Below are 27,907 nucleotides of genomic sequence, written 5' to 3'. Positions count from 1 at the left end.
CAGGGCCCCATTTGAAATCATTCTTTTTCCGGGTCACTTGATAGAGAGGGCTTACGATCAGACTGTAATTTGGAATATGCATTCTCCAAAAACCCACAACGCCCAAGAAAGCTTGTGTTTCCTTTTTGCTAGTTGGTGGAGACACGGCTGCTATTTTGTTGATCACATCCATTGGAATCTGACGACGACCATCTTGCCATTTGATTCCTAAGAAATGGATTTCTCGTGCAGGTCCCTTCACCTTACTTTGTTTTATGGCAAAACCAGCTTTCAGAAGGATTTGGACTATTTTCTCTCCTTTCTCAAAAACTTCTTCCGCTGTGTTGCCCCACACAATGATGTCATCAATGTATTGAAGGTGTTCTGGAGCTTCTCCCTGTTCCAGTACAGTCTGAATCAGTCCATGGCAAACGGCAGGACTGTGTTTCCACCCCTGGGGCAGTCGATTCCAGGTGTACTGGACGCCCCTCCATGTGAAAGCAAACTGTGGCCTGCACTCTGCTGCCAGAGGGATTGAGAAGAATGCATTAGCAATATCAATTGTGGCATACCGCTTGGCCGCCTTTGACTCCAGTTCGTATTGAAGTTCTAGCATGTCTGGCACAGCAGCACTCAACGGTGGAGTGACTTCATTCAGGCCACGATAGTCTACTGTTAGTCTCCACTCTCCATTAGACTTCCGCACTGGCCATATGGGACTGTTAAAGGGTGAGTGGGTCTTACTGATGACTCCTTGGCTCCTCAGTTGGTGAATGAGTTTATGGATGGGGATCAGAGAGCCTCTGTTGGTGCGATATTGCTGCCGGTGCACTGTTGTGGTGGCGATTGGCACCTGTTGTTCTTTGACCTTCAGCAACCCCACCACAGAAGGGTCCTTTGAGAGACCGGGCAAGGTAGACAGCTGTTCAGTTTCCTCCGTCTCCAAGGCAGCTACACCAAAAGCCCACTTGTAACCTTTTGGGTCCTTGAAATACCCTCTCCTGAGGTAGTCTATGCCAAGGATGCACGGAGCCTCAGGGCCAGTCACAATGGGGTGCTTCTGCCACTCATTGCCAGTTAGGCTCACTTCGGCCTCCAATACAGTTAGCTCTTGAGATCCCCCTGTCACTCCAGCAATGCTGATGGGTTCTGCCCCTATATAGTTTGATGGCATTAAGGTGCACTGTGCGCCGGTGTCCGCTAAAGCTTTATACTCCTGTGGGTCGGACGTGCCAGGCCATCGGATCCACACAGTCCAGTAAGCCCGGTTATCCCTTTCCTCCACCCGGCTGGAGGCAGGGCCCCTCTAGTCCTGATCATGGCAGTCACAACTCACTTCCTGTAAATGTGAATCAGGAGTCCCTCTATTACACTTAGAAATAAAATCTGCGCTTCTACTCCTCTGTCTGGGGACTTGCTCGCTGGACACTGGAGCAGCAGCTTTCCTGGAAGAGCCTCCCTGAGTGACTGTTCTTCCTTGCAGTTCATGTACTCGTGCCTGTAGGGTCGAAGTAGGCTTGCCATCCCACCTCATCATGTCCTCTCCGTGGTCACGCAGGTAGAACCATAGGGTGGCCCGTGGTGTGTATCCCCTTCTTTGAGCCAAAGGACGCTTATTCCTAACAGCTGAGACACTGCTCTGTCGAGGTGGGGAGTAGGACAGATCTTCTTTGAGTTGCTGGACCTCTTGGGATAGTTTCTCCACAGCAGAGACAAGCGAGGAAGAGATATTTGTGTCGTAATCCCGGAGTCTATCTATCACCTCTGCCACCGTTGGTGTCTCGTCATCTTTCCAGGACATCACTGCCAATGAGTTTGCATGCGAAGATGGTGCGCTCCGTACAAACTTCCGCCACATGGGTCGTGTGCACTCGGCTTCATCTGGATCTTTGGATGACTGTTGATCGTCCAGGTCACCATAAATCACCTCAAACACAGCTAATTCCCTTAGATACTGGATGCCTTTCTCCATAGTTGTCCATTTTCCTGGGCGATATGTAACATCTTCTTTAAAGGGATACCTTTCCTTCACTCCAGACAGGAGTCGCCTCCAGAGGCTGAGGGCTTGTGGTTTTTTTCCAATTGCTTTGTCAACGCCCCCTTCCCCAGAAAGGGATCCCAATTGTTTGGCTTCTTTTCCCTCTAGTTCCAGGCTACTGGCCCCATTATCCCAGCATCGGAGCAGCCAGGTGGCAATGTGCTCACCTGAACGACGGCTATAATCTTTTCGCATATCTCGCAACTCGCTTAAGGACAGGGATCGGGTGGTCTCTATTTCATTTATTACTTCTCCCTCCTCTCCCCGCGATGGCCCTGGTTCCTCATCATCCCGTTCTAAACGAGTTGATGTCCGCTTCCAGTATTTCGTCTTGTGTATGGGGGCAACTGATACTGGTACGGGTTTATTTTCTGAGCTAGCTCCGGTACTTGTTGTGGGGGTTTGAGTGGCTGCAGTGCCTGTTGTCAGGGCTGGATTGTCTACAGTGCCAGTCACTTTGCATTTCAATCCAGAGACATTCTCTTCCCCCTGGGGGCACTGAATACTGTTGAGCAGGGCTCGGTATGCATGGGCCAGACCCCAGCATGTTGCAGTTATCTGTGTCTCTCTGGAGTTCCCAGCGAAACAACATACTTTCTCCAAATATTCTACTAGTTTTTTAGGATTCTGCACTTGTTCGGGGGTGAAACTCCAAAACACTGGGGGTGCCCACTGCCCTAGGTATTTGCCCATGCTATCCCACATGCCCTGCCACTTGTAACTATCAAGCCTCGGGGCAGATTTCTGGGTGATATTCTTAAATTGCTTAGTCAAAACCAAAACAACATGCCCAAAAACTAACAGTAAGTGCACCTTAACCACCCAAGGATGTTCAAGATACAAAAACGTTGTTGTAACAAAGGCACAGACATCATAGAACAAAGTTGCAAAGGTATTATTCTGTATTTCCTCCATATAAAATCTCTCAGAGGAGGAGATATAATTGCTAATCGCCTCAGCAAGGTGGTATCCGAAGTACAGTAACGGTTTCAGCAAAAACCCCAAATACCAGATAAAGCTGAAAACGAGTGTTTGTATAACAAATCTTGTAGGCAAAACATTACTAATCACAGCAGAACACAGTAGACTCAACAAACCAACACGGATTTTTAACACCAACTGCAAAAAGGACAACATGGTGCTGTGACCAGCAGCTGTTGTTATCTCCAACCCTTGAGCCCCACGTTGGGCGCCAAAATGACTGTCGTGGTTTAGCGGCAGCTCAGCCCCACACAGCCGCTCGCTCACTCCCCCACCGGTAGATGGGGGAGAGAATCAGAAGGGTAACGCTCGTGGGTTGGGATAAGAACAGTTTAATAATTAAAATTAAAAGAAACAACAGTAGAAATGCAATGTAAAGGAGAACAACGAGAGGCGCAAAGCCCCGGGGGAGGGGGAACGAACCGCCGGAACAAACCGCACGCGCCGCAGCCGCTCACCGCACGCGCCGCAGCCGCTCACCGCACCGCCTCCGCGCTGCCAGTGCCCCCCCTCCATATATTGGTCATGGTGTCACATGGTATGGAATGAACCTGCCATTGGCCAGTCGGGGTCAGCCGTCCCCACCATGGCCCTGCCCCTCCCAGCCCCCCCCCGCCACGCGGCAGAGCGCGGGAAGCTCGAAAGGTAGCCGACCCCCACAGTGAGGAGAATTAACCCCTTCTCAGCCAAAACCAGCACAAAAGGCTAGCTTTATCATTTGGAGTTTTCCTCTTATATTTGACATGAGCTCTTCTTTCAAAGAAATGCTTAGATAAATTGGTGAAACTCAATTTATAGGTTCATCCCTCTATTTTACAAAGAAAAGTTTGATGCTCAATTCTGTATTCTAGAAGCATATTCTATACTTTCGAACACTATAGTTAAAAAGTACAATATAATCCCTCTGGGAGTAAAAAGAAATCAAATGTGGACATGGTACATTAGCTTAATAAAACCTAGGAAAGACATTTACGAACTCTCTGGCCTGAGGGTCCGTTTAGGAACAAACACAAATGGTTCTGGTTTTTACATAATCTTCCTTCACTAGTAGTATCTACAGGAGAAAGGGCATCATATACCTTCATTTTGAACCATGACAACTACTTTTTAAAGGATGCCCTAATTTGTTGAAAGCAGTTTACTGAATTAGCTTTATAGCCACTGCATGTCGATGTAGCTTTGTTTCAACAGATCTGAACTCGTTTTATTCCTACCTTATGTTTTGCATGTAAAGTATTAAACAACAACAATAACAAAGACTGACACTCTCTCCATTAAATATTAAAAATAGAAAGGGATTTATTTATGTGCTAAACTTGCTGGGAAAATGAATGGAATTTAGGGGCCCAATTTTCTTATGCACTTTTGCAAATCTCTATTCTCCTCTTTCTACTTTCATATAACCTCTTACAATTTAGCTCATTCCTACTAAATTAGCTAAAATAGCTAAAAGTTTCTATGGCTTTAAAGTCCTTGGTTTCATTTTGTGGGGAGTAGGAAGGGGGGAGCATGTTTTAAATACAGCTTGCCAGAAAGTTGCATATGCTCATTATTTAAAACACTGTTAATACTTACTACCCAATACTGTTGGTATTGATCACTATCAGAAGTAATTCTAGGCATAATCTTTCTAAATAATTTTTTTATAGATCCTACATTCAATGCATTCAAAAATTTTCTGTTTGGCTGGTACTGTTTATAGTTTAAAATCATCCATAATAGCCACCCATATTAGATTTCCAGCATTAGCATTGTATTTTAAATTAGGCTATCTGCTTCTGTTGAGACACTATTAGGCCATTCACATGGTTTTGCAGTATTCCATATCACAAGGTAACATCAGCAGCCTTTGCCTAAAATGCGAGGAGAAAGCAGGACAACAGTTAATAGTGCTGCCTCTGCTAGGCACAAGACTGACTCCTGCAAAATGCTAACAATGAGCTTCCGGTATTATGGATAAATAATACCTATATTTAATTGGAAATATTGGAAGTAAAACAGTCAATTTACATTTATTACAGATAATAAAGTGCATAATTCAATTACTTTCTGTAATAGATTCTAGCACCTTGACAGAAAGCTGAAATCTCACAATGTTGATCATTACTCTGATCAGCAGCATCCTGTTCTTTAGCTGTAATCTTTAGACCTTTTTAAAGATAAAAGCCATGATTACAGCCTTCAGTTTGCCTGCTTGCAAAGTAATGAAGTAAGTTTCTATAGCTAAGCTTTTAGCTGTGTTCCATGAGTCATGTTAGACTATGCAGAAAATGTCTTTTTGCAGTTATGCAGCCAGCTGAAAAATGTGTGCAACCTTCTAAACGTAAGAAAAACTTGCCAGTGACTAAGGCCCTAAAATAAGAACACTTCTGTTTTTAGATAATGGAAGACGGAGAGAAAGGGGAGAAACTGTTTTCGGGTGACTCAGAATGATATAGCTTAATGATTCTGGAAACTCCAATGCTCTTGTCGAACCAAAGGCTTTAGTTATGTTGTTTCCCTATCTCTCTTAACTTAGGAGCTTGTTTGTAGTTTTTACTTCACTGTTCCAACTCTATCTTTCAGTAACCTCTGGATTTACACCAATAGGGTAAATCAATTGATTTGGGATCTCTCCTGTCTTCTTTCTTATTTGCAGTTACCTTCCCCTGTTCGTTTAAACTTCTTTGCCTTCATAGGAGAGTCTGAGAGGCAGAAAGCGTTGCAATCATCCATAAAATTGGATAAGCCTCTAGATTTCCCCAGTAAACCCTGTCATTGTGACTCCAGCCTCACGGAGGGACCATCTGTAACAGAACAAGATAAGAGCATAGGAATTGCCGCATCACACCTAGTGAGCTGGTAAGCTAGCAGCTGTTCTCAAAGGGTGGCCAATACCACATATTTATAGCAAGGTGCTCCAGCCTCAGAGCAGACAGCTGTGTGAAAAACATTCCCTGTGAAAGGGCTACATCTAATTCCTTTAACTAAAGTCTAGCAGAAACCTGAGAACTTGAATGTTTAGAATAATTTATTGCCAATTCCTACTCAGTTTCTGGTATCTCTGCTTTGATCCCCAGCTATAGTACTCCTTTCCAGATGACTTTGGATGTGGCTCATCAAACAGCCATTGCTGGTCAACGTGTTGTTTGTGGCCTTAGCTGCATATCACAGTGCTTAATGTTTCAAGAGGAGAAAAGAGCTAAAGCATTGTCACCAGTGCGTTTAAGATGATAAATTCTGCATATAATATGTATAATTTGGATTTGCCTTGAAACTAGAAGTTCAGTAAAGTAACTTTTAGAGATTGCTCACAATAGTTGGGCTCATAATTAATAGCTTCTCTGTCTCTCAATAACTGTTATTTTTAAATTTGGCATGCAACTTTTCCTTCCTGATAATGGAGCACCACTTTTGCCTAATTTAGAAACTGGTTAATCACAATTGGCGGTGGGACCCACACCAAAAACCCCACCTGGAAATGAACATGTACAAGCAACAATCATCTCTATGTATTCAAAATATGTCGTGGGGGATGCTGCTGACCAGCTGTTAAAGTCAGCAAAGTAAATAATCCCAGCCCTGGCTTTTGTTGGAGATCCTTTCCCTGCCATAGAAAATAGACAACTTCTTGGTACAGAGGAATCCAAAGCAGTTCCTGTATCATCCCTCTCAGTACATATTGAAAACAACTTGGCTTGTGTATTAAAAAAAAAAAAATCTGATCTCTATATATTCTACATTTGGCAGTATGCCAGCTAAAGTCCTCTCAGTGCAGGACTATGCTATACCCAAGAATATTTCCATCCCAGCAAAAGCACAATGCCCTGTTTTGCTCAGCAACAATCTTGTTTACTCCTATTTTACAACATTGCCCACCATCACCTGATTCTTCCCTCAAAACCAGGTCATCTTCATATCACCTAGTCTGTACTAGCAAAAGCTAAGAAGCCAGGGGTGGCTATAAGATAACTTACAGCTACTCATTCCTGATCTATAAATATTATGTGGTTAATAGACACAGTCAAGCACCTATTTTTACATACCGTAGGACCCTTTGGTCCTTACAAACACCATACCATTACTGGCAACACCCTTAACCAAAGCAGAATTAGGTCACTGGGAGTTAGTGTCTAAAATCCCAGCAGGAATGCTAAATCTGATGGCCGTCAATATTAAAAAGCAAAGATATCTAAAACACAACTTTTCAAAAAGCAGCTCTTACAAGCTTTTTCTTTTTTTACAATGCTTTCAAATATAGACCCCTATAAATCTCAGTGGAAACAATTTATCTAACATCGAGTGACTTGGAAAATTGCCCATTCAAACAAATATTGTCACAAGGAACATAAGTCTGTCCTAAAAGAAATATAAAGCTGTCCTAGAAACAGTCAGAAAAGTTTAGGGCTCTGAAGAGGCAATAGCTCATTATCAATACTCAGTTGTTTCTTAGTTGGCCAACAAGCTACCAAAGACATCCAATACAGAACAATATTATCCTCTGTGAACAATATATCACAGCTAAACAAATTTATCACTTCAGAGGGAGAAAAGCAGGGGAGATAGCAACAGGAAAGGGTTAAACAACTATTGACATTTCTTCTGAGGGATGCTTGGTCCTTAGCTTTCTTTCAGCACAAGAAATCTCCATCAGAGAAGAACACAGAAAGCGGAACAGCCTTTCTTTTTGTTTTTTCCCCCATATCTGGGTCAGCATAAGTAAACTGCTGTTTCTTAATTACTTCTGTCGTTCTGCACAAAGCTGACTCAAACCTCGACTACCATGATAACCTAGTAAAGGAGAACTATTCTCCCTTACTCAAGGGAAGGATTTTCTCTTGCTCAAAGTGCTCTGAGTGGGATCTATACAACACACAATTGTTCACCCCTTCCCTCTTCACCTATAACTAGCTATACAAGGCTTGCATAAAGCTGAAGTTTTCTAAAGTAAGTGCTCTTGCTCAATGTATGTTGATGTGCTTTTTTCCTTCAAATTTACATCTGCCTGCAACATTTTTATCAATATTAAAGTGAGTCTCACACACAAATGGGTTAAAAAATAGTTTCACCTAAAAAAATGAAACAAAATAAAGTGAAACCAACAGCAGATCTATGACATGGGACTGGATGCCAAGTCAGAGTTTTCCAGATCCAGAGATATTTTTTGTGACTTATGTAATAATGCACATCCAGAAAAATAAGTAGTAAAATATTCTGTCTCTCACTGCGTAGCTCAGATTTACTTGTGAATAATCTGAGTCTAGTTGTGAAGGCTGAAACATGAATAATAGCTGCACTCTCCCATCCTGCAGTGAATAGCCTCATTTTATCACATTATTTCTTTTCTCTCTTTCAGCATATTACTGTACTAGGAGGTCATAATGGTAGCCAAATAGCTCCCATTTCTACCAGCATTTATGCTTGTTTATGACTTATTTGGGAAAGGCAGTGCTCTGGCTGTGCTCGAAGAAGCTATCTACCAGTTGCACTACACCCATCTATGAAAGGAAAACCTGCATTTTGTGTGCAGGAGAGGGTGAAACATACTGTCTGACAAGAGGCACCTACCTTGGAAACAGCTGACAGTGCATTTTCTTTCTGTACGCTCACTGCACCTTTGCCTCAGTTCCAGAGGAGTCTTACACATCTCTATATCTAGGTCTGACATATCTGTAGATATAACCTAGCCTAGGATATCTAATCTGTCAGCCTCTGCTACTCCTAAACTTACCAGACCTGTCAAAAGAGGTTGGTCAGTTTTCCTGTGTTGAGGTTTTTTTTAATCCTGTTCCCGCTGATCTGTGCAAATGCAGTAGTTCCATTGTCTGACGAAGTATTAAATTTTCTAATTCCTTAAACGTGCCAGCTCTGGTGCAGACAAGTTCCTTGTGAGGCACTGTGTTGAGGAAGCATCTAGCAGAACTACAGTGCTTCCTTAACACGCATTTTTTAACCAATGTCTCACCCTGTTTTAAGAATTGAAATTAGACACTAGAGGTGAGATCTGCAATCTTGAAATGGATTTATTATATAATTTAGTGCCTGATTTACAAGGACTGATGTTCTTCTGTGAAAAATTGCCTTTATGTAGGCAAGAACCTGCCATTGAGTGGCTGATACGCCGGAAGGCTGTGCTGCCATCCAACGAGACCTGGACAGGCTGGAGAGCTGGGCCAAGGGGAACCTCATCAAATCCAACAAGAGCAAGTGCAAGGTGCTGCACCTGGGGAGGAACAACCACATGCACCAGTACAGGCTGGGGGCTGACCTACTAGAAAGCGGCTCTGCTGAAAAGGACCTGGGAGTGCTGGTGGACAACAAGTTGACCATGAGCCAACAATGTGTCCTCGTGGCCAAGAAAGCCAACAATATTCTGGGCTGGATTAAAAGGAGTGTGGCCAACAGATCGAGAGAGGTTATCCCTGCTTCTACTCTGCCCTAGTGAGGCCACATCTGGAGTATTGTGTCCAGTTTTGGGCCCCCCAGTTTAAGGAGGATGCGGAACTGCTTGAGCAAGTCCAGCAGAGAGCTACCAAGATCATCAGGGGACTGGAGCATCTCCCTTATGAGGAAAGGCTGAGACACTGGTTTTGTTTAGCCTGTAGAAGAGAAGACTGAGGGGGTTTTCATCAATACCTATAGGTATCTAAAGGGTGGGTGTCAAGAGGATGGGGCCAGACTCTTTTCAGTGGTGCCAAATGACAGGACAAGGGGCAATGGGCACAAGTTGGAACACACGAAGTTCCACCTGAATATGAAGGAAAACTCTACAGTGAGGGTGACAGAGCAGTGGAACAGGCTGCCCAGAGAGGTTGTGGAGTCTCCTTCCCTGGAAACATTCAAAACCCGCCTGGATGCGTTCCTGTGCCCCCTGCTCTGGGTGTGCCTGCTCAAGCAGGGGGTTTGGACGAGATGATGTTCAGAGGTCCCTTCCAACCCCTACCATTCTGTGATTTTGGGTAATTTGCAGTACTCTTGCACTAACACCTGTACATCATCTGATTAATACTAACGCCTCTTCATACAGGTGGTACTTCTGTGAATGTAAACTTGATGAATGCTTCCAAAACAGATACCAAATAAATTCAATACAAGTGTAATGACATTTGGAAAGAGCATGAGAACTTTAAACATATCTTATGCGTATGACTCATCCATGTGAAATCTGAAGCAGCTGACTGCAAACAATAAAAGACTAGATATACTATAAGCCTATAAAGCTCAAGTGACTTGTCAGCCACCCCATGTTTGAGACCATTAGGTCCTGCTCAAATGCAAATAAGAACATAAGTATTCTGAGTGGAGTTGTAGAGCTAATCAGGTCTCCCTTTTCAGGATAGCAGAGAGATGAAGCCAGTAAGAATACCTAAACAAATTTTTTCACTATTTAGAGGTTAATATCCTGATGCTGCTTGAGAAACCTTCAAATTAAACTCTGGGCTTTTAGAATCACAGATTTTGAGCTGAATTTGGCTAGTCTGAGGATAAACGGACAGAGTTGCATGAGTCCCTAAAGATACAGAAAAAGTCTATCTGTGATATAGACCAGTCTGGCTGGCTGTGAGGCTACCATACTTTCTAACACCAGGACAGCCACTTTCCTGCCAGAGTTAGCCATGCATCAGCTTCAGAAACAATTAATGAACTAACTTGAGTTTTGTCTGAAAAAAGCTAGCTGCACAGAACCAGAGCGGATATCGTGTCCCTGGTCATCTGTGGCCCTAGAGAGCTGCCCATTTGGCTTATGTCTCCAGCTGGACTTAGAACTGCTGCCTCTGCAAATGACTGCTGTAGAAACTTTCACACACAGAGGTTAAGAGAGAGCTCAGTATTATTTTTTTTCCTCCTCTCCACCTAGACATGTATTAAATAAACCAATTAGGTATTCTGAACACTTTAATTAACAAATTAGTTATGAACTGGAAAAAACGGTCATGCTTGCTGTATTCGTTGGGCTATGGTAAATTAACATAAGCTAATGATGCTTTATTTTTTATCTAATTATTCGAGCTTCACTTTCCACAGACTTTGTTTCTTGGATTGTGTTTTGAATGAAAAGGGTGAGGTTTTTCCTTCTTAAAGTTATTTTTTCAGCACATAAGTCTCACCTGGGTGTACACTGGTATTTTTTTTCCTCCTTTCTGATGCTTCTTTTACTTGCCCCTTCACAAAATCTGCTATCTGCTATCTACTTGCAATGCCTGTTTTTTCCTACTGCCCCATATATGGCTTTAGAGACTGAAAGAGCCTGTGGTTTCAGAGGAATGAGCTAATGCAAACATTTTTATTTGTAATTTTAATAAATCCTTCTATAAAATGTAGATATTTATTAAAAACGTTTCATTAGGGCCAGATCATTGAGGCACAGAAAACAAGTGGTAAGGTCAACTGAGTGGCAATCACAGCCGTCTTCAAAATGGATATACAAGCATTCATGGACCTGAACTGAGCTGCATTACAAATCAAAGCGAGGTGCCTAGCTATTTATTCTGAAGGTAAGGAATAAGCAAAACTGATCATGTGGCAGGACATGAGGCAGACAGAGACATGCAGAAGATTATATGAACCAACCAATAATATTTGGTCATGAAATAATAGCTGTGAGAGAACAAATGCCTTGCCTTTATGAATTTTCTTTCTAGTTCCAAAAGAACGTGCAAATGATGAGCTGAGCCTGTATTATTTATGCACCTTAAAAGAAGAAAAAACCCAGAGGTTGAAGTTAGTGTAATACAAAAATTTTATTAGGAATAATACCAAAAGGCTATGTTACTAATAAAATGGAAGTGTTTTCATTTACCCTCACAGGTAAAGGAGCTCCTAAAGGAGTTATGTCTTGAAGTGAATTAAGGACCAAAAAAAAAACAACCCCAAACCCCAAACGAAAACATCAGTTACTTGCAGTCTCTCTAAAACATTCCAGAAATACTGTTTATACCGTCTGCAACACAAAGAATGCTATGTCCACTGCAAGTATGTTTTTAAGATCGCATTAATAACTGAACGACTAGAGAATTTTTTTTTTCATTCATCAATAACTACTTTTCCACAATTTTTAAATGGAAAAGTAATTATTTAATAGGTAATATTTAATTTGCCCTAACTTCTGATCACCTAATTTTATCTTCTATGTATTACATGGCATAGTTTCAGCATATTAACTGTACTGGATTTTACAATGCGTGTTTATCTAAAGCACGTATTTACAAAAAGGGAATTGTTGTTAATTTATTTATTTGAAGGCAATAATCTTTTAATTATTTATAAATTCTTACTCAGCAAGAGCTCTCTTATAGACAAACAAAAGCTAAGTAGATGGTCCTACTCTTTTTCTCATGGCTGTTATAGTTCTTTTGTGCTATGCTAGCCATTACTCTTAAGTGCTTACCTGCTTCTAAAGAACAGAACTAAGTAACCTGGGCAGTGAATTTACACTAGCTCCTTACTGTCCCTATTTGGACAATGTTAATGCAGACCGAGCACCTCCTTACCTTGAGATTCACACACTAAATTCCTGGCAAGTCCCGTGAACAGACAAGCCCAAACAGCTCACAGAATCCAGGCTGATGCTAACCATCCCTTTTACATTCACTGTTGCAGAATAGATCTGATTGACTTACTGGGAATAATTTGGGGAATAAAAGAATCATCTCATTATAGGTAAGTTCTTGCATTTTCCACACAGAAGTCAAAACTCCATTGAGAAAAAACATACTGTCTCAATTGCACCTGTACCAACACTTAAAATTTCTGATGCTTGTTTTATAGGCACAGCAATAATTCCAACAACAGGTCAAGGTCTGCACCCTGATTAAAAAGCAACATGAAAGCCTAGACAGGAGTTACATAGTGGTGATAAAATGTCTGCTTTTTGAACTCAACTGTCCTACAGAAACTTCCCCTTGTATTCCATTATCAATTTCATTGGCAGCTTCCCCCCAATACTGGACTGGAAAGAGAGCCTTGGATGCCACATTTCTTCTTCTTTATTCCACTGCGCAAAAGATAATGAATCTTTGGATGTATGGAAATTATGACCTTCACACTTTCACTGTCTGCTGGGATTATTTCAGAAGTCCTGAGACTCTGCTCAGTTTCAAGCAGCTTCCAGTTACATTATATAACATTACATTATGTTGAAATAATGTAGAATTTCTTCCCTAAATTAAAATGGTATGAGGTGTATGATGGGCAGCATTAATTCTTCTACTAGTGAGAAGTGTAAGGTCCAGTAGCTTGGGAACCATTAAAAGGAAGATTGATAATGCATTATATCAAACATGTGCTAAGAATCCTCCTTATGGTGTGACGCAGTCCATTGATTCTACTGATGGCAGGTCATCAGATGTTAGACCTTATAACCTTGACATCACATATGCAAAAGCTACTGTAGACAGATTTTTATAAAGCTCTGGAATGAGCTAATTTGAAACTCCTCTGTCCTCTGATGCCACTTTTCTTAGTAAGGTGGTAGCAATGTGGACTACTTTTGCAGGAGAGTATGTATGACAAAAATGGAAGGAACTAAAATCTTTTTAGCTAGTCTAATAACTAGATTTCAGTTACAGTGCTGTCAATAGCTTATTGGCATATATTCATGTGCCAGTGTGAATGACTCCTGTGTCAGTCATTTTGAAAAGGAAAATTAAGTATATTTTCAAAGGTAACACATTCTCATAGTTCTCCAGATATTACACTGGATCATTTATTATGCCTAGAAATATTTGGTTTACGTAGGTATAGAATGTGAGCTGACAACTGAGATAATATTCTGAATACTTTTTAGTAAGTGCATCCAAAGTAAAAAGTTTTATGATTTTATAGTATTCAAAGATGTACGATGTATCGATGTTTGCATATAAATAGATAAAAGTGATAGTGCCAGGAACAAAAATTAAAAGCCACATACATTTCTCCTCTTCTGTGGTGCTTTGTTTTCTCATACAAGCTACAGACATTTAAAAAATAATCCGTACCTTTGCTACACTGGCACTAGACGACACACTAGTAATTTGTATAATTAAAGAAATAGGAATAACACACTACAATACAGTATAGTGGTAAGACTTAGTTGTTTAAAATGAAAAGGTATCTTACTTTCCAAAAGGCTAACTTGACAGAATCTGACTACAGTGACCCTTGTCTGAACAGTTGCTAAATCAGTGCCATTTGTATTTTCAAATCCAAGCTTTTGCTTATGAGCCTTTAACAGAGTGAGGAGTTACTACACCCTGCCTTCCCCCAACCTACTCTCGCTGTGCAATTCATAGCATCATTCCAGTCTCCACATAAGTTTTGCCATATCTCAAGTTTCAGAGGTTCTTCACTCCCTTTCTTTGCAGGCCTGACAGGGATAGCAGGAATTGCTTCACACAGCACTAATTCCAGGGAAATGCGTTGTTTCTAGTACTGTAGTGGAGGAATCACCTTCTGTTCATAAAGAGAAAAAAAGACAAAATAGTCTACATTTTCTGGCACCTTTTTGTTCCCCACTTCTTTCCATTATAATAAAACAAAAGCATTTTGCTTGCTTAAGACATCTGCTATGATTGAAAGCATCCAAGAAAGCAAAAGAGGGAAGGCAGCCCATGAGACAGTTGGGGTGCTTTGGGGCTCAGTGCAAGAGAGGGCTGGTGTAAAATAGACACATGTATTCTACCCCCAGGCCTATGGCTCTTTGTGATTATGGAGACACAGATTCACAGTTCCAACAATTACATAAATCAAAGACACTTACTCACTGACATAGAAATTGGGGCTTCAAATTTTAATACATTTTGGTATTAATTTGCAAGGGACTGACAGACCTGCACACAACCACTCAATATTTGTTTCTATAATCAGCACTTTTTCCTCTCATTAAAAATAATTTTTTTTCCCCAAAAAAAGCTCAGGATATTTCTCTTTGCTTCCCCTAACAAGAGAAAAGCATCAGAACAGGAACAAGGGGCAACACAGAAGAACATGAAGCACCAAGTAAACAGATTTGGAGAGGTTACCTTTTCTAATCAAGTTATACGCCATCCTTTGACATAAGTATATGTATTAATCCGTAAGTCGGCAAAGGCCTACAAGGCTCCAAGTAGACAGCTGTGCAAAATGTAAACTATTCTCACATACTGACATAGCAAAATACCCTACACATACACCCTGGGGGCTCAGTTTCCATATCAATGTCATTCCATGAAGTTTTAGTTCTGTTTGCGTAGATCACTAGCTATGTGATTTGTCAACAAAGTAGTATCAAACATCAGGAATAAATTAATGGATGTTTCTGCTTTTGAAGCCTCCTAAAAACTGCAAAAATATTAAACTTTTTATGTGCATTCTTCCAATTGCAACATTTATAGCAGGAAACTGAACCACAACAACTACAGTCCCAACTGCAACCTTCTTAATAACATGATGTGACTCTTTAGCAGAATAGAAAATATATTCTTTTCTATTGATTAAGACACGGATTTACTAAAATGTTTTGCCAGTCTAGAGTGAACTGCCATGAAAATAGCAAAAAAAAAAAAAAATAATTGGGTTGGAAACTAGAATTTTCAAATGCACATTTCCTTAACGTAAAGAGACTGGGGCTAGAGGAGGGGGAGTACTTTCCATTTAATGACTTGAGCACTGCTTGGTTTAAATAGCACATTTGATTTGGGAACCTATTAGCTGATAATGACTCTTTGGAGAGGAAAAAATTGGATTCCCTTATTACGGACTTGATTAGCAATATCTGTAATTCCATGATGTTGTAAAATAGCTCAGCATTAAAACTGAGCTATTTTCCATCATTTGTAGAAGCAGAAACATAAACACAGCAAAGGCCACGTTCCCATGTCAAACACATTCCTGAACTCTGTTGTACTTTTACTGGCACTAGAAATAGTAAAGCAAATTCAGGTAATGTACATATTGAAGCTTCAGTTTTGAGAAGTACGTATGCCAGGCTTCATAAGTATTAAGAGATGGATGACAACAGTCTAAAGAAGTTGCTTTTAAGCAAAGAGATGCTACTAAATTTCAAAAGACCTTTTGATAGAGGAATTTAAGCATTTGACTAATGACTGTACTGTAGATCCATATTGCTAAAAAAAGGTCATTAAAAGAAACTGTACTGTAGCGATTATAAGGTTAAGAAAGGGGAGGGTAAATATAAAGGGAAAAATTAAAATACAAATGTTCAATTTGCCTTTCACTTACAATAGAACTAAAAGGAGAAATAGTCATCTAAAAGAAACTTGAAGATCCTGCTACCCAAGCTGATACAAATGATACAAAGCTTTATTTTATTGAAGTGATTCTAGTGACCTTTTTTTTTTTATTACTTTAGAACAAAGAATAGAATGCAAATGAAGATAACTGTCATCAGATACAGCAGAATTCAACCTAAATGATAAGCAGAGTTTTAGAATTGAACTGTTCCTTAACATCTTTCATCTGGACAATGAACAAATGAACACACAAAGTAAGGGACCCAACAGCTTATCAAAACCTATGTTCAGACATATTGTAACAGAAAAAAATAACAATTACTAAAAGGCATGTAACAAAATACAGGTAACACTGAAGGGGAATTCTGAAACCAGCATAAAACAGCATCTATTCTCATTCAGAAGTCTTCTGAATTTGCGAAGCAATAAACAATGTTATCTACTAGCTTAAAACCAAAGAAATTTCCAATGCTTCTGACAGGCCACAGGCTTTGCATCAACTCTGCACGGCTGCAGGACTAGAGCTTGTCAGACTATTTTCTCTAAGCTAGTCTTCAGCTTCAGTTTAGCTCATTTAGTTATAATAGCAACTCTCTAACAACCTGGTAACAGAGTCTAATCTGTTTTACCTTTAACTTAGCTTTGTGATTGCATAGGTTAGTGACTATTAGTATAACAATTTTGATATATTTTTGTACCTGAAGTAGATACTCTGCAGATAACAAACTATGACTGTAGAATAAAAATGTAGTGTAGAGAACTACAATCATGGGATGATAGCAGAGGTATTGAAAGTACAGGCACAGGGTGGTACCAGAGGGAGCAGGGCTTTAAGAAACTCACCAGGTCAATTACTAGTCATTTAAAGAAAGCAACCTTGGGAGATAGTTAAGACTGATTTTAGAGAACAAAAAACAAGAGAAAAATATCAAAGAAGAATAAAAATCCTACACATGTAAAACACATATACAGAGAATTCTGACATATGGAGTTGCAGGCTAATAAGCAAAGATCAATATCAGGGACCTGAGGGTACCAACAGCCCTACCCAGTAAGGGACCCACTCATCCTGCCTGTGAGCCTGGGGGCCCCATTTCAAATGCCAGGATCTACCTGAGCCACATCATAGGGGTATCCATGCCCAGCCCCATCCTGTGTTCTTCCCCACTTATGGATTTTGCTTCCTGCCTTGAAATCAGACCTGGCTCAAAATCAGACCTGGCTCATCCCTTCCTGTGTGATGAACTCCAGACAACTGGCAGAACCTGCTGGTGCCACCAGCGCTGCTCACCCTGTTTGTGGACAGCGGTGAGGGCACCACCTGCCCCAGGGTCTCCCATGCTACAGCTTGGCCCCATTAATTGATACAGTTCCCCTCACCCCATTCCCTGAAAACACAAACTATTAACCTCAGGCAGATCCTACCATGCCAGTGTTGTCACTGACATAGAATCATAGAATAGTTTGGGTAGGAAGGGACCTTTAAAGGTCGTCTAGTCCAATCCCCAGCAATGAGCAGGGACATCTTCAACACCTTCAGAGCCCCATCCAACCTGACCTTTAACAACCTCTCCGGGTAATGTGTGCCAGTGTTTCACCACCCTCATTGTAAAAAATATCTTCCTTTTATCTAGTCTGAGTCTACCCTCTTCTAGTTTAAAACCATTACTGCTTGTCCTGTCACAACAGGTCCTACTAAAAAGTCCATCCCCACCTTTCTTAGCTCCCTTTAAGTATTGAAAGGCCACAATAATGTATCCCTGGAGACTTCTGCAGACTGAACAAGACCTTCTTTCTCAGCCTTTCCATATAGGAGAGGTGCTCCAGCCCTCAGATCATTTTTGTGGCCCTTCTCTGGACCCACTCCAACAGGTCCATGTCTTTTCTGTACTGAGGACCCCAGAGCTATATGCAGCACTCCAGGTGGAGTCTCACTAGAGCAGAGGGGCAGAGTCACCTCCCTCAACCTGCTGAACATCCTTCTTTTGATGCAGTCCAGAATATGGCTGACTTTCTGGGCTGAAAATGCACATTGTTGGCTCATGTCCACCAGTACCCCAAAGTCCTTCTCCACAGGGCTGTTCTCAATCCCTTCATTCCCCAGCCTGTATTGGTATTGGGGGTTGCCCTGACCCAGGTGCAGGACCTTGCACTTGGCCTTGTTAAACATCATGAGGTTCTCACAGACCCACCACTGCAGCTTGTCTAGGTCTCTCTGGATGACGTCCCATCCCTCTGGTGTGTCAACTGCATCGCTCAGCTTGGTGTCATCTGCAAACTTGCTGAGGGTGCACTTGATCCTACTGTCTATGTCATTGATGAAGATATTACATAGTACCAGTCCCAGTATGGACCCCTGAAGGACACCACTTGTCACTGGTCACCATCTGGACATCAAGCCATTGATCACTACCCTCTGGATTTGACCATCCAAACAGTTCCTTATCCACAGTCTACCCATCAAAACCATATCTCTCCAGTTTAGAGAGAAGGATGCTGTGGAGGACCATGTCAAAAGCCTTAGAGAAGTCCAGATAGATGACATCCATAGCTGTTCCTTTGTCCACTGATGTGGTCGCTCCATCACAGAAAGCCACTAGGTTGGTCAGGCAGGACTTGCCCTTGGTGAAGCCCTGCTGGCTGCCTCGGATCACCTCCCTGTCCTCCACGTGCCTTAGCATAGCTTCTAGGAGGATCTGTTCCATGATCTTCCCAGGCACAGAGGTGAGGCTGATAGATCAGTAGTTCCCAGGGTACTCCTTTATATCCTTTTTAAAAACGGATGCAATGTTTCTCTTTTTCCAGTCACCAGGGACTTCACCTGACTGCCATGACTCTTCAAATATCATAGAGACGGACCTGGCAACTACATCAGCCAATTGTCTCCATCTCTTCAGGTCCCATACGCTCATATATGTTCAGGTTCCTTAGGTGGTGACAAACCTTATCTCCTCTCACAGTGGGAGGGAATGTACTCCGCCAGTCCCTGCCTTGAGGTCCATCCATTTGAGAGTTGTGGGAAGAGATTGCCACTGAAGAATGGGGCAAAACAGTAGTTGAGTACCTGAGCCTTCTGCTCATCTGTTGTACCAGTTTGTCAGTCATGTTCATCCAGAGGGTACACTTTCTTATGACTTTCGTTTTCTGACTGTCATACCAGCCGTTATCATTTTAATGTCTCTTGCCATGTTCAGCTCCAGCCTCACCTTCGCTTTCCTGATCCCATCGCTACACAAGTGGGACACATCCCTATACTCTTCCCAGGATACCTGTCCTTGCTTCCACTGTTTGTGCATTTCCTTCTTGCCCTTTAGTTTGACTAGCAGGTCTTGACTCATCCATATGCCTCCTCCTCCCGGTTAGATTGACCAGCAGGTCTCAAGTCATCCATCTTAATCCTCCTCCCAGTAAAGAGCCTCAGATATTGACAATGCACCATTGGCTAGAGCCATCCACCATAAGACTTGGAGAAGCCGTGACGTTGGGATTGTAACACCAGGGAAAGGGACAGACACAAGGAAGTATGCTTATATAGCCTGTTTTATTATTGAGACTTTTCTCCCTAACAGTATTTCCTATTTTCTTTATTTCTTTCTGGTTTTGGAGTAATAGCTAGGCCAATAATTATTCTTTGATTAATATTACAATTAGGCTGACAGTAAATTCGTGACTTTGCTCTGAAGGTGGGGTTTTTTTTGCTTGGACCTTGCACAAACAGTAGTATAAAAATTGGTGAAGCCTAGGCTATAATTTAGATGCGACAAATTCTGCTTTTATCCTCAAGAGTGCTCCACTACTTCATAGTATTTAAGATTTTGTTTACAAACACCCAAGACAAAAGATTGTCACTTTTGCTTCAGTGTTTTTTGGTTTCTTAGGAGGCAGAATACGGTATCAAGGCAAGAGCAACATAACTGCTGGAGGAGCAGGAAAGATAAAGCTGCAGTGCAAATAAGACAACCTTCTACAAGTCTGGCGTTTTCCCATTATTATACATCTTCCGGATGTAGAAGATTGAGCCACTATAGTCACTTGCTCTCTCTTCTTCATCCTGATGCTGTGAAAAGCTTAAATCAGGACTCAATAGTCTGAACGACTATTAAGCAGGTATTCTTTACTGCAGCTCTGGATGCACAGGGTATCACTCCTCCTAAAGTGCCTCCTGCAAGTCAGGATGGACAAAGCTTATATTGCTCAGTTACATACATATGCATTAGATTTCCTGGAACTAATTGCAATGCTTGCATCTTAATTACCCATGCATTTTCAGTCCCTTCTTCCACATATGGCCATGAGTTGGCCCATGGAGTAATCTCATCAGTGTGTTGCAAGGTGTGTTGGTTTCAGCTGTGGTTCTGACTCTTACCTAGATGGAGATGTCCTTAGTTCCTTTTGTGTTGGTTTGGACTGGCGCCTGCTGCTAGGTTGTTTGCATCCCTCCAGGATGTTCCCCATCAGGCTTGCAAAGGATTATGTCCTGGACTGCATTCTTTCCTGAGGCGCCTTACAACAATGAGGCTACTACGTGTTTGTCCTGGGTGCTTGTGAGTGGAACCTCACAGATCATGAGGTGCTTCCCAGACCAGAGTTTGGTAGTTCTGCAGTGTCCTCTTCTTTATGGTTCGGTACATCTGCGTTGTAAATTTAGTTTAGGCGCTTCTTGTCTCGAAGCCTTTCTGACTCCCCCAAAGCAACAAGTTTTAGTCACAACGTCTCTAAGTCTATCAATCCCTACAGTGAAAGTATTTCTAAATTCTAAATTAATTAAGGCATTTCATTCCACCCTTAACATGTGTTTTGGGAGCAAGATAAAATTTTGGTATTGATTCACAAGAATCTGTGAAATTTTTGATTGTAGGATTTTCAGATTGCTACTATTTAGAAAATAATAAAATAAACAGTATTCAGAATACTAATTTTCTGTTAATCTAAAGTTTCTTGTTTAAATGTATCATTCCTGTGAAATTATTTTAGAGATCGATACCAAAATGGTATATTGTCCTGGTTTTGGCTGAGATAGAGTTAATTTTCTTCACTGTGGCTGAGTGTTTTGGATTTGGTATAAGAATAGTATTGATGGCACATTGATATTTTTGTTGTTGTTAAGTAGCAGCTAAATGTTGCTAAGCAGTGCCTATACTAGTCAAGGACTTTTCCAGCTTCCCATGCTCTGCCAGGGGCACAAGAAGCTGGGAGGGGAGGGGACACAGGACAGCTGATCCAGACTGGCCAAACAGATATTCCATATCATATGACATCATGCTCAGTATATTAAGCTGGGGGAAGAAGAAGGAAGTGGAGGCATTTGTCTTCCCAAGTAAACCTTATTCTTGATGATACCCTGCTTTCCTGGAGGTGGCTGAACAGCTGCCTGCCCATGGGAAGCCATGAATTAATTCCTTGTTTTGTTTTGTTAGCATGCACGGCTTTTGCTTTTCCATTTTGTTATATAATTATTGTTGTTATTACTATTACTGTTTTGCTTCACCTATTAAACTATCTTTATCTTAACCCAAGAGTTTTCACACTTTTACCCTTCTGATTCTCTCCCCCATCCCACCCGGGGGGAGTGAGCGAGCGGCTCTGTGGTGCTTAGTTGCTGGCTGGGGCTAAATGACGACATACATATACAGACGTCTAGAAATATCAAGGAAAGCTATGAAGATTCCTATGGGTGAAGGTAAAGACTTGTGTTCAGGCTGTGAAATAAATTTGCCTAGCCCTAGGGATAAAATTAGAGCAGGTAGACCATCAAACCTATGCACATATTGTTCCCTCCACCAAAATTGACATGGCTTTGTTACTTCTGAACAACACTTAATCGCTTTACAGAAATACATGCAAAAGGCAAAGTTCCTGTGGTGCTTGAAAAAAAAATGAATGACAGCAGTCATTGCTAAGGTGGGAAACAAGTTAAATCAACAAAGCATATAAAAGCTGTTTAGTTTTGCTCCAATAGCCATGACCTTGCAAATCTTCATTTACCCGATGAACACAGGTATGCCCTTTAAACTGAAGTCAATTATACAAGTGTACCGTATGACTTCATCAACATTAGGCATTTGGTCCATGCTGCTACGTGTCATTAGTAATGTATTTCTCTCTGCAGTACCATGGAGTGCCATTACTGTCACATAATACAAACTAGAAATTAATTCCGTTTACAAAACCAGCTAAAACTTTGTTAAAACAAATGTAAGCAATAATAGTTTACATAGAAAGTATTTTAATATTATAAAAAAAACTTTCATCGTTTTTTCTTTAAATAGCTAGCGGTTAAGGTAGAGAGCACCCCTTACCTCCTCTCTTGTTTAACTTGGCATACCCTGGCACATAGCTGCTTGTCATAGATGATGAACTGCTGAAGGAGGAGTGGGGTAATGCTGAGACCAGAGGTTCATCACACTTTTCTGAAATACATAAAACAGATTCATGTTATGCTATTAATTATTCATACATATTAAGTGGCAATGTGCCCTTTATTTTTCTTTAGAGTAATAAGATAGCCTTGTTATTGTTTCTTAAACATGGAATGCACATGGCTACATCCCATCATCTCAGTTAAAAAAAAAACCTCAAACAAAAACAAACAAAAAACCCACCCCAAAACCCACAAACAGACAGAGACACACATCTTCACATGAGAAAATAAAGACTTCAACAAAGGGCAAATTTATGTAATGGTAATGCCTAACCATGGGCTACCACTCTCCCTAGGGATACTACAAAAGAACAAAGAAGCCTGCCCTGATATATCTGGAATGTTTCTGGTGACATGAAAACATAGTGCTAAAGAAAAGTATTATGACAAATGCTTTGTAACAAGTAGATAAGATATAAACTTTCAGTTCTGAAATAGAAGTGCTGATAACCTGATATTTTAAAAAAGAAAATATGTTAGGGTACATTAATAAATGCCTATGAATTACCACATATTACCGATTTACTAAAAAAAATAACCGAATAGGTTTTTTAAAATATAATCTCTATAATCCATTTGAGCACTTCACTTCTATTTTACTCAGCAGAAAGAAGATTAGCTTGGTATTAGCATCTAAGATAGAAGAAAACCAAAATTATAACTTTTGCCTTTCTAATGAAGAAAAAGGTTTAAAACAAATCTTCTGATGTTGTATGAATTTATGTAAATTAGAATGAAGATAACTGGCTTTTGATTTTTCAAACACCTACATAGTTAATGTACTGCCCTTTGTTCTAGTTTTTCTTCAGTTATTTCAAAATATGGGTGCAATATGTAGGTTAAATTATACATTTACATTTCAGGTACAACCTTAAAAACACGTCACCTACAGCAGTCAGCTTGACTAATCTTTTTAGACACACACACTGCAACACAGGTTCTGCTGTAAGTGGAAACACCCTCTATTTACATATCTAGAAAGCATTAGACTATCCCTGGTAGGCAGCATATTTAACACTCAGCCACACCGTGAAGTTTTGGTACAGTTAGAAAACAGTGATTTGGTTGGACTGGATCACACATAGAGACTGAATTAATCCTACCCTCAAAAGAGGAACTTTAAGGGGAAAAAGGACTGTGAGCGAACCAAGTAATTAATAATGCAGGTCTCCTAAAATTTCCAGTCTCACGTAATGAAAAATAAAATTACTTTCACAGCAATAGAAACTAAAGCACAGAAATACAGAACATTCATTCTTTAATCAGTACTTTGACATTTAACAAAATAAATAACATTCCTTCGCAAATCTCCAAGAGATTTTTAAGGGAGAAAACAAAATTAATACCAGCATAAAAGCACATGCAAGAGTAAAGAACAGTTGTTTTGCACTGAATTAAAGGACAATTCCAATAACTTTGAAGCTCACTACCACACTATTTAATGATGGAATTTTGACAAGGGAAGATAAATGCTTTTAAGCATTGCTGTTTATACCACAAAACAGAAGGATCTATTCCCGTCCTCCCTCCTCCCGCTGCTTTGGCTGCAGCCACCTGGCATGTTTGGTCAGAAGCCTGCAGCCTGGTGGGCGCAGTGCCTTGTGCTCCCATCACACCACCCAAGCAGCACACCGGGGGCGCACAGGACCTCTCCCTGGCAGCAGGGGTACGGCATGGAGCAAGGGCCTACATTTTAAGATCCTGGGCGCCAGGCTGCTATTATTTCAGTCAAAGTAGGACAAGGTTAAGAATAGAAGTAAGCAGCAGACTGAAGTACTCATTACAAATTTTGCCCTAAATGTCCTAATCAAAGAATGACAGAGTTACCTGACAAAGTTTTTCCCATGTATTTCTTGATCTATAGTGTATTTCTGGTAGTTCATAAAAGTAGGTTACCTTAAAGACTGCTAGCAAACTGTTGTCACTGCCACTTCATTATTAGTCTTACCTAGCTAGAGATTTGAAGTAATTTGTCATTACTTCTGCTGTCCAGGTAAAATTGAATGAAGTATTTAAAAGCAGAACAACACATAACCAGAAATATTTGAAAAATACGTAAGAAAGTATCTTTATAGCATTTTCCTATGCTTATCTTATCTCATATTCTCAGTAATGAGAGCTAAGGTTGAAGCTTTGCTCAGTTCCCTGGGTTTTTTTAGTATACTTTTTAATGCAAATAGTTAGGTTCATACAATTTTCCTCCACCCATACTTTCATACTGGGCGGGGGAAGGGAAGAAAAACCTGCAACTTTATGGAAGAATAGTATGAGCAGAAAGATTTCTACAAAAATTTTTGCTACTTATGCAATTTGATTGGTTAATGAATACAATGGGAGGGTATTGGTCACAATATCAAAAAAAAAACCAAACAACCAAACTTGTGAAAAGAGCTATCCTAAATCACAACAAAATATTTTTTAAAGGGATAAAATGTGAGCAAAACCTTAATTTCTGAAAAAAAAATAATTAATCTGGATTTCAGGCAATGTGTACAGAAGCAATATAACAGCTGAAAAAAACCTCTCCAAATCGTAGAAGCTCATTGGAACTTCTATTATTTTACTGATTCCAGTAGCAACTGAGAAAATCTCCTTTTATTTTTACAGCTACTATATTGGTACTACTATTGATGAAGCTATGCAAAAGGAAATATGGAAAAAACTTGTTTGGAAAGAGTACTAGCTCTTAAATCATCATCCCCTTTTATGGCCTGCCTTGTCTCTCTGCTTCACTAATCCATCCTTTCAGATTCAAAAGATTAAGACTCAAAAAATAAAAATAAATTCCCACAGGGACTATCACTGTATTTGCCACTGCAGTCATAATTTTTACAGTCATGAATGTGCTTCATTTGGCATATATGTGCTTCTGAAGTATTGAGTCTGGACCTCTGCTTTCTTAGTTTGGTTGGAACCATGAATATTGGGGTGGGGTGGGGAAACAAGCAGAGTCGATACAGTTTTCCTTCACTATTGTATAGAACTGCATTCGCTTCCTACACCTGTTTTGGGATACCAACTAATACACTAAAGAACAAAACCAAAAATAACTCTTTCTCATTGTTCAAATAAACAAACACACACAAACCCCCAACCTATCCACTCATTTGACTTCAAAATATAGGCAATTCACCATAAATGTGTATGAAATATAGAGAAGGATTATACCTCAAATGAATAGATTTTAAAAAAGATATTAAATCTCATCAATAAATCATGACTTTACGTCCAACAGAACTAAAGTTAAAAGACTGCTTACATAAGCTAGTATTTCTAGCCATGTAGGAAAGTTCCACTAAATATATTGCACTATTTAAACTTCTTTCATAACATGAAATGCTGTTATGGCACAGATTTAAGAGGAAAAAAAAAATCATTGGAAACCTTTGGTTCTTTCAGCAGTTTTAGTTATTTCCTGCAGAATCCAATTTTTTACTAAAATCAGAATCATACACACCTTCCTGTTACTGAGATATAATAGCTTTCCCCATATAAGTCAATGTACTGTGCCCTGTTAATCAATTACAGAGCACACTCTCCTGCCAGCATTGTAGCAGCAAAGAAATAAACTCTCCTCCATACCATTTATCTCAGTGATGTATTAACATCCAAGGCAGCTTAGGTCCATTTAAATGCTAGCTTCCTGAAGCAAAACCAGCTTACACACCACTCCATTCTGTTCAGATAGAAAGAACTGATAACTTTGTCACTGGTATGATGACATTTGCTGCTCTGACTTCCCTATTCAGAGAGAAATTGTGGTATATGTCAATGACAAACAAGTTCCTTGAGATTCAAATAATTGGATCAATGGAAGAAAGGTTACCTAAAGTCAGTAAATACAAATGCAAAACCTCTTCAATCCACAAGCTTCAAATTCCTCAAGACCTAAAGACTAGGAAAGTGAAGAAGTGCTATGCACTTGGTCTGTTCTTACATGTTTTCTCAGGCACCTGGCTATTGGAAACCAGATACAGGGTGAGATGGATCTTTTGTCCTACCAAGTGCAGCCTCTCATACGTTCTGGTATTGCACTCAACAAAACCAGGAAAGGATAACTGTCTTTGCCTGCTTTACAGTCTGTTTATAGTTTATAGTTTATTTATACGATCTACCCATCATGCTGGATAGACTAAAAGAGGTCTGTCTTCTACATTGCCTGCAACTGCTTTAATTCCCACTTATTTAGTTCATGAGCTTTTTGGGGAACAGGGACCAGACTTATTTGAAGGGACAAGACTTGACTGTAGCACAAAGCAGACTGTACACACAAAAACTCTTGATTTGTCAACCCCAGAAGTTTTTAAAGCTTAATCCTCGCTATGCCAGTGACTTCAATGATTTTCGGTGGGCAAAGCAGAGTAAAAAAACTCAGTGCTTCACTTCACAGAAGTCTGTTCAAATGCTTAGCATCCTGATCAATAAACAGGTCACCTGTAAAGTTGCTGACATATCTTATCAAAGCAGTCAGAGTAGATGAAAAAGACAATCTGCAGTTCATCTGTATCTTCTTGACATTTGAATCTAGCAGTAGGTTAGAATGCGTACAAACAACTAGACATTTAGAAATGTTAAGAAATGGGAACAGTAAACACTTATAGTCACAGGTGGTGTTTATTAATAATTTGAAGCTGCACTGGAGGAACTCAGAAGCTCATGCAAAGAATTCTGTCAGCAAAGTAAAAAGAGAGCTAAGAAGTGTACAGTGCTTCTAATAAAGAAAAATATTGGATACTGATAAATAGCACTCATCAGAAGTACGTGACTTACTGAGAATGCTTTTGAAGAACAAAGGCTTTTCCATCATTATGGTCCAGGGTGCACTGAGGATTAATCTTTTAAAAAAATACCAAACCCAAAATCCACAAATTCACCCCTGCTTCTTCAAAATCTTCAGTCAAGACCTCCTATCAAAATATAATCCATTATCATAACTTTGCTCTGAGACATAAAAATGCTGACAATTAAAGCTTTACTTAAAAAAGCCCCATATCTGTATGTCAGAAATGAAGAATTCAAAAGCTGATCAATTTAGATGCAAAAAGGCAAATGACTACCATATTGATATTGCGTTCTGAATCCAGAATAGCCACAATTAATCAGTAGCAGAATATGAAACAGATGAGTCAGTCTGAAGTATTAAAAAAAAAATCTCAGCCAAGAAATACAGAAAGCTTTCTGACAAAAAAAAGTCAAATATTTCTCTTTTATACAACATTTTCACTGTGTGAACAGAACATTTACAATACAAACCCCAAAATCTTAACTATTACCAGTATATCCAACTCATTATTTATACAA

General features: G+C 40.2%; 1 protein-coding gene across 1 annotated transcript in view; it reads right to left on the bottom strand.

The window, feature by feature from the left end:
- CNTNAP2 (contactin associated protein 2) overlaps positions 1–27,907 on the bottom strand; it is a 1,177,124-nt gene that overhangs the window by 785,956 nt on the left and 363,261 nt on the right. Inside the window, exon 2 of the mRNA XM_075083760.1 lies at positions 22,485–22,595. Coding sequence (XP_074939861.1) covers positions 22,485–22,595 — 111 coding nt within the window. The remainder of the gene's footprint in view (positions 1–22,484; positions 22,596–27,907) is intronic.

The sequence above is a fragment of the Phalacrocorax aristotelis genome, chromosome 2 (genome assembly GCF_949628215.1).
Source record: "Phalacrocorax aristotelis chromosome 2, bGulAri2.1, whole genome shotgun sequence".
In the NCBI taxonomy this organism is placed as follows: domain Eukaryota; kingdom Metazoa; phylum Chordata; class Aves; order Suliformes; family Phalacrocoracidae; genus Phalacrocorax; species Phalacrocorax aristotelis.
Note: the sequence above shows the minus strand (reverse complement) of the source record. Positions and strands in the feature narration are given on the sequence as shown.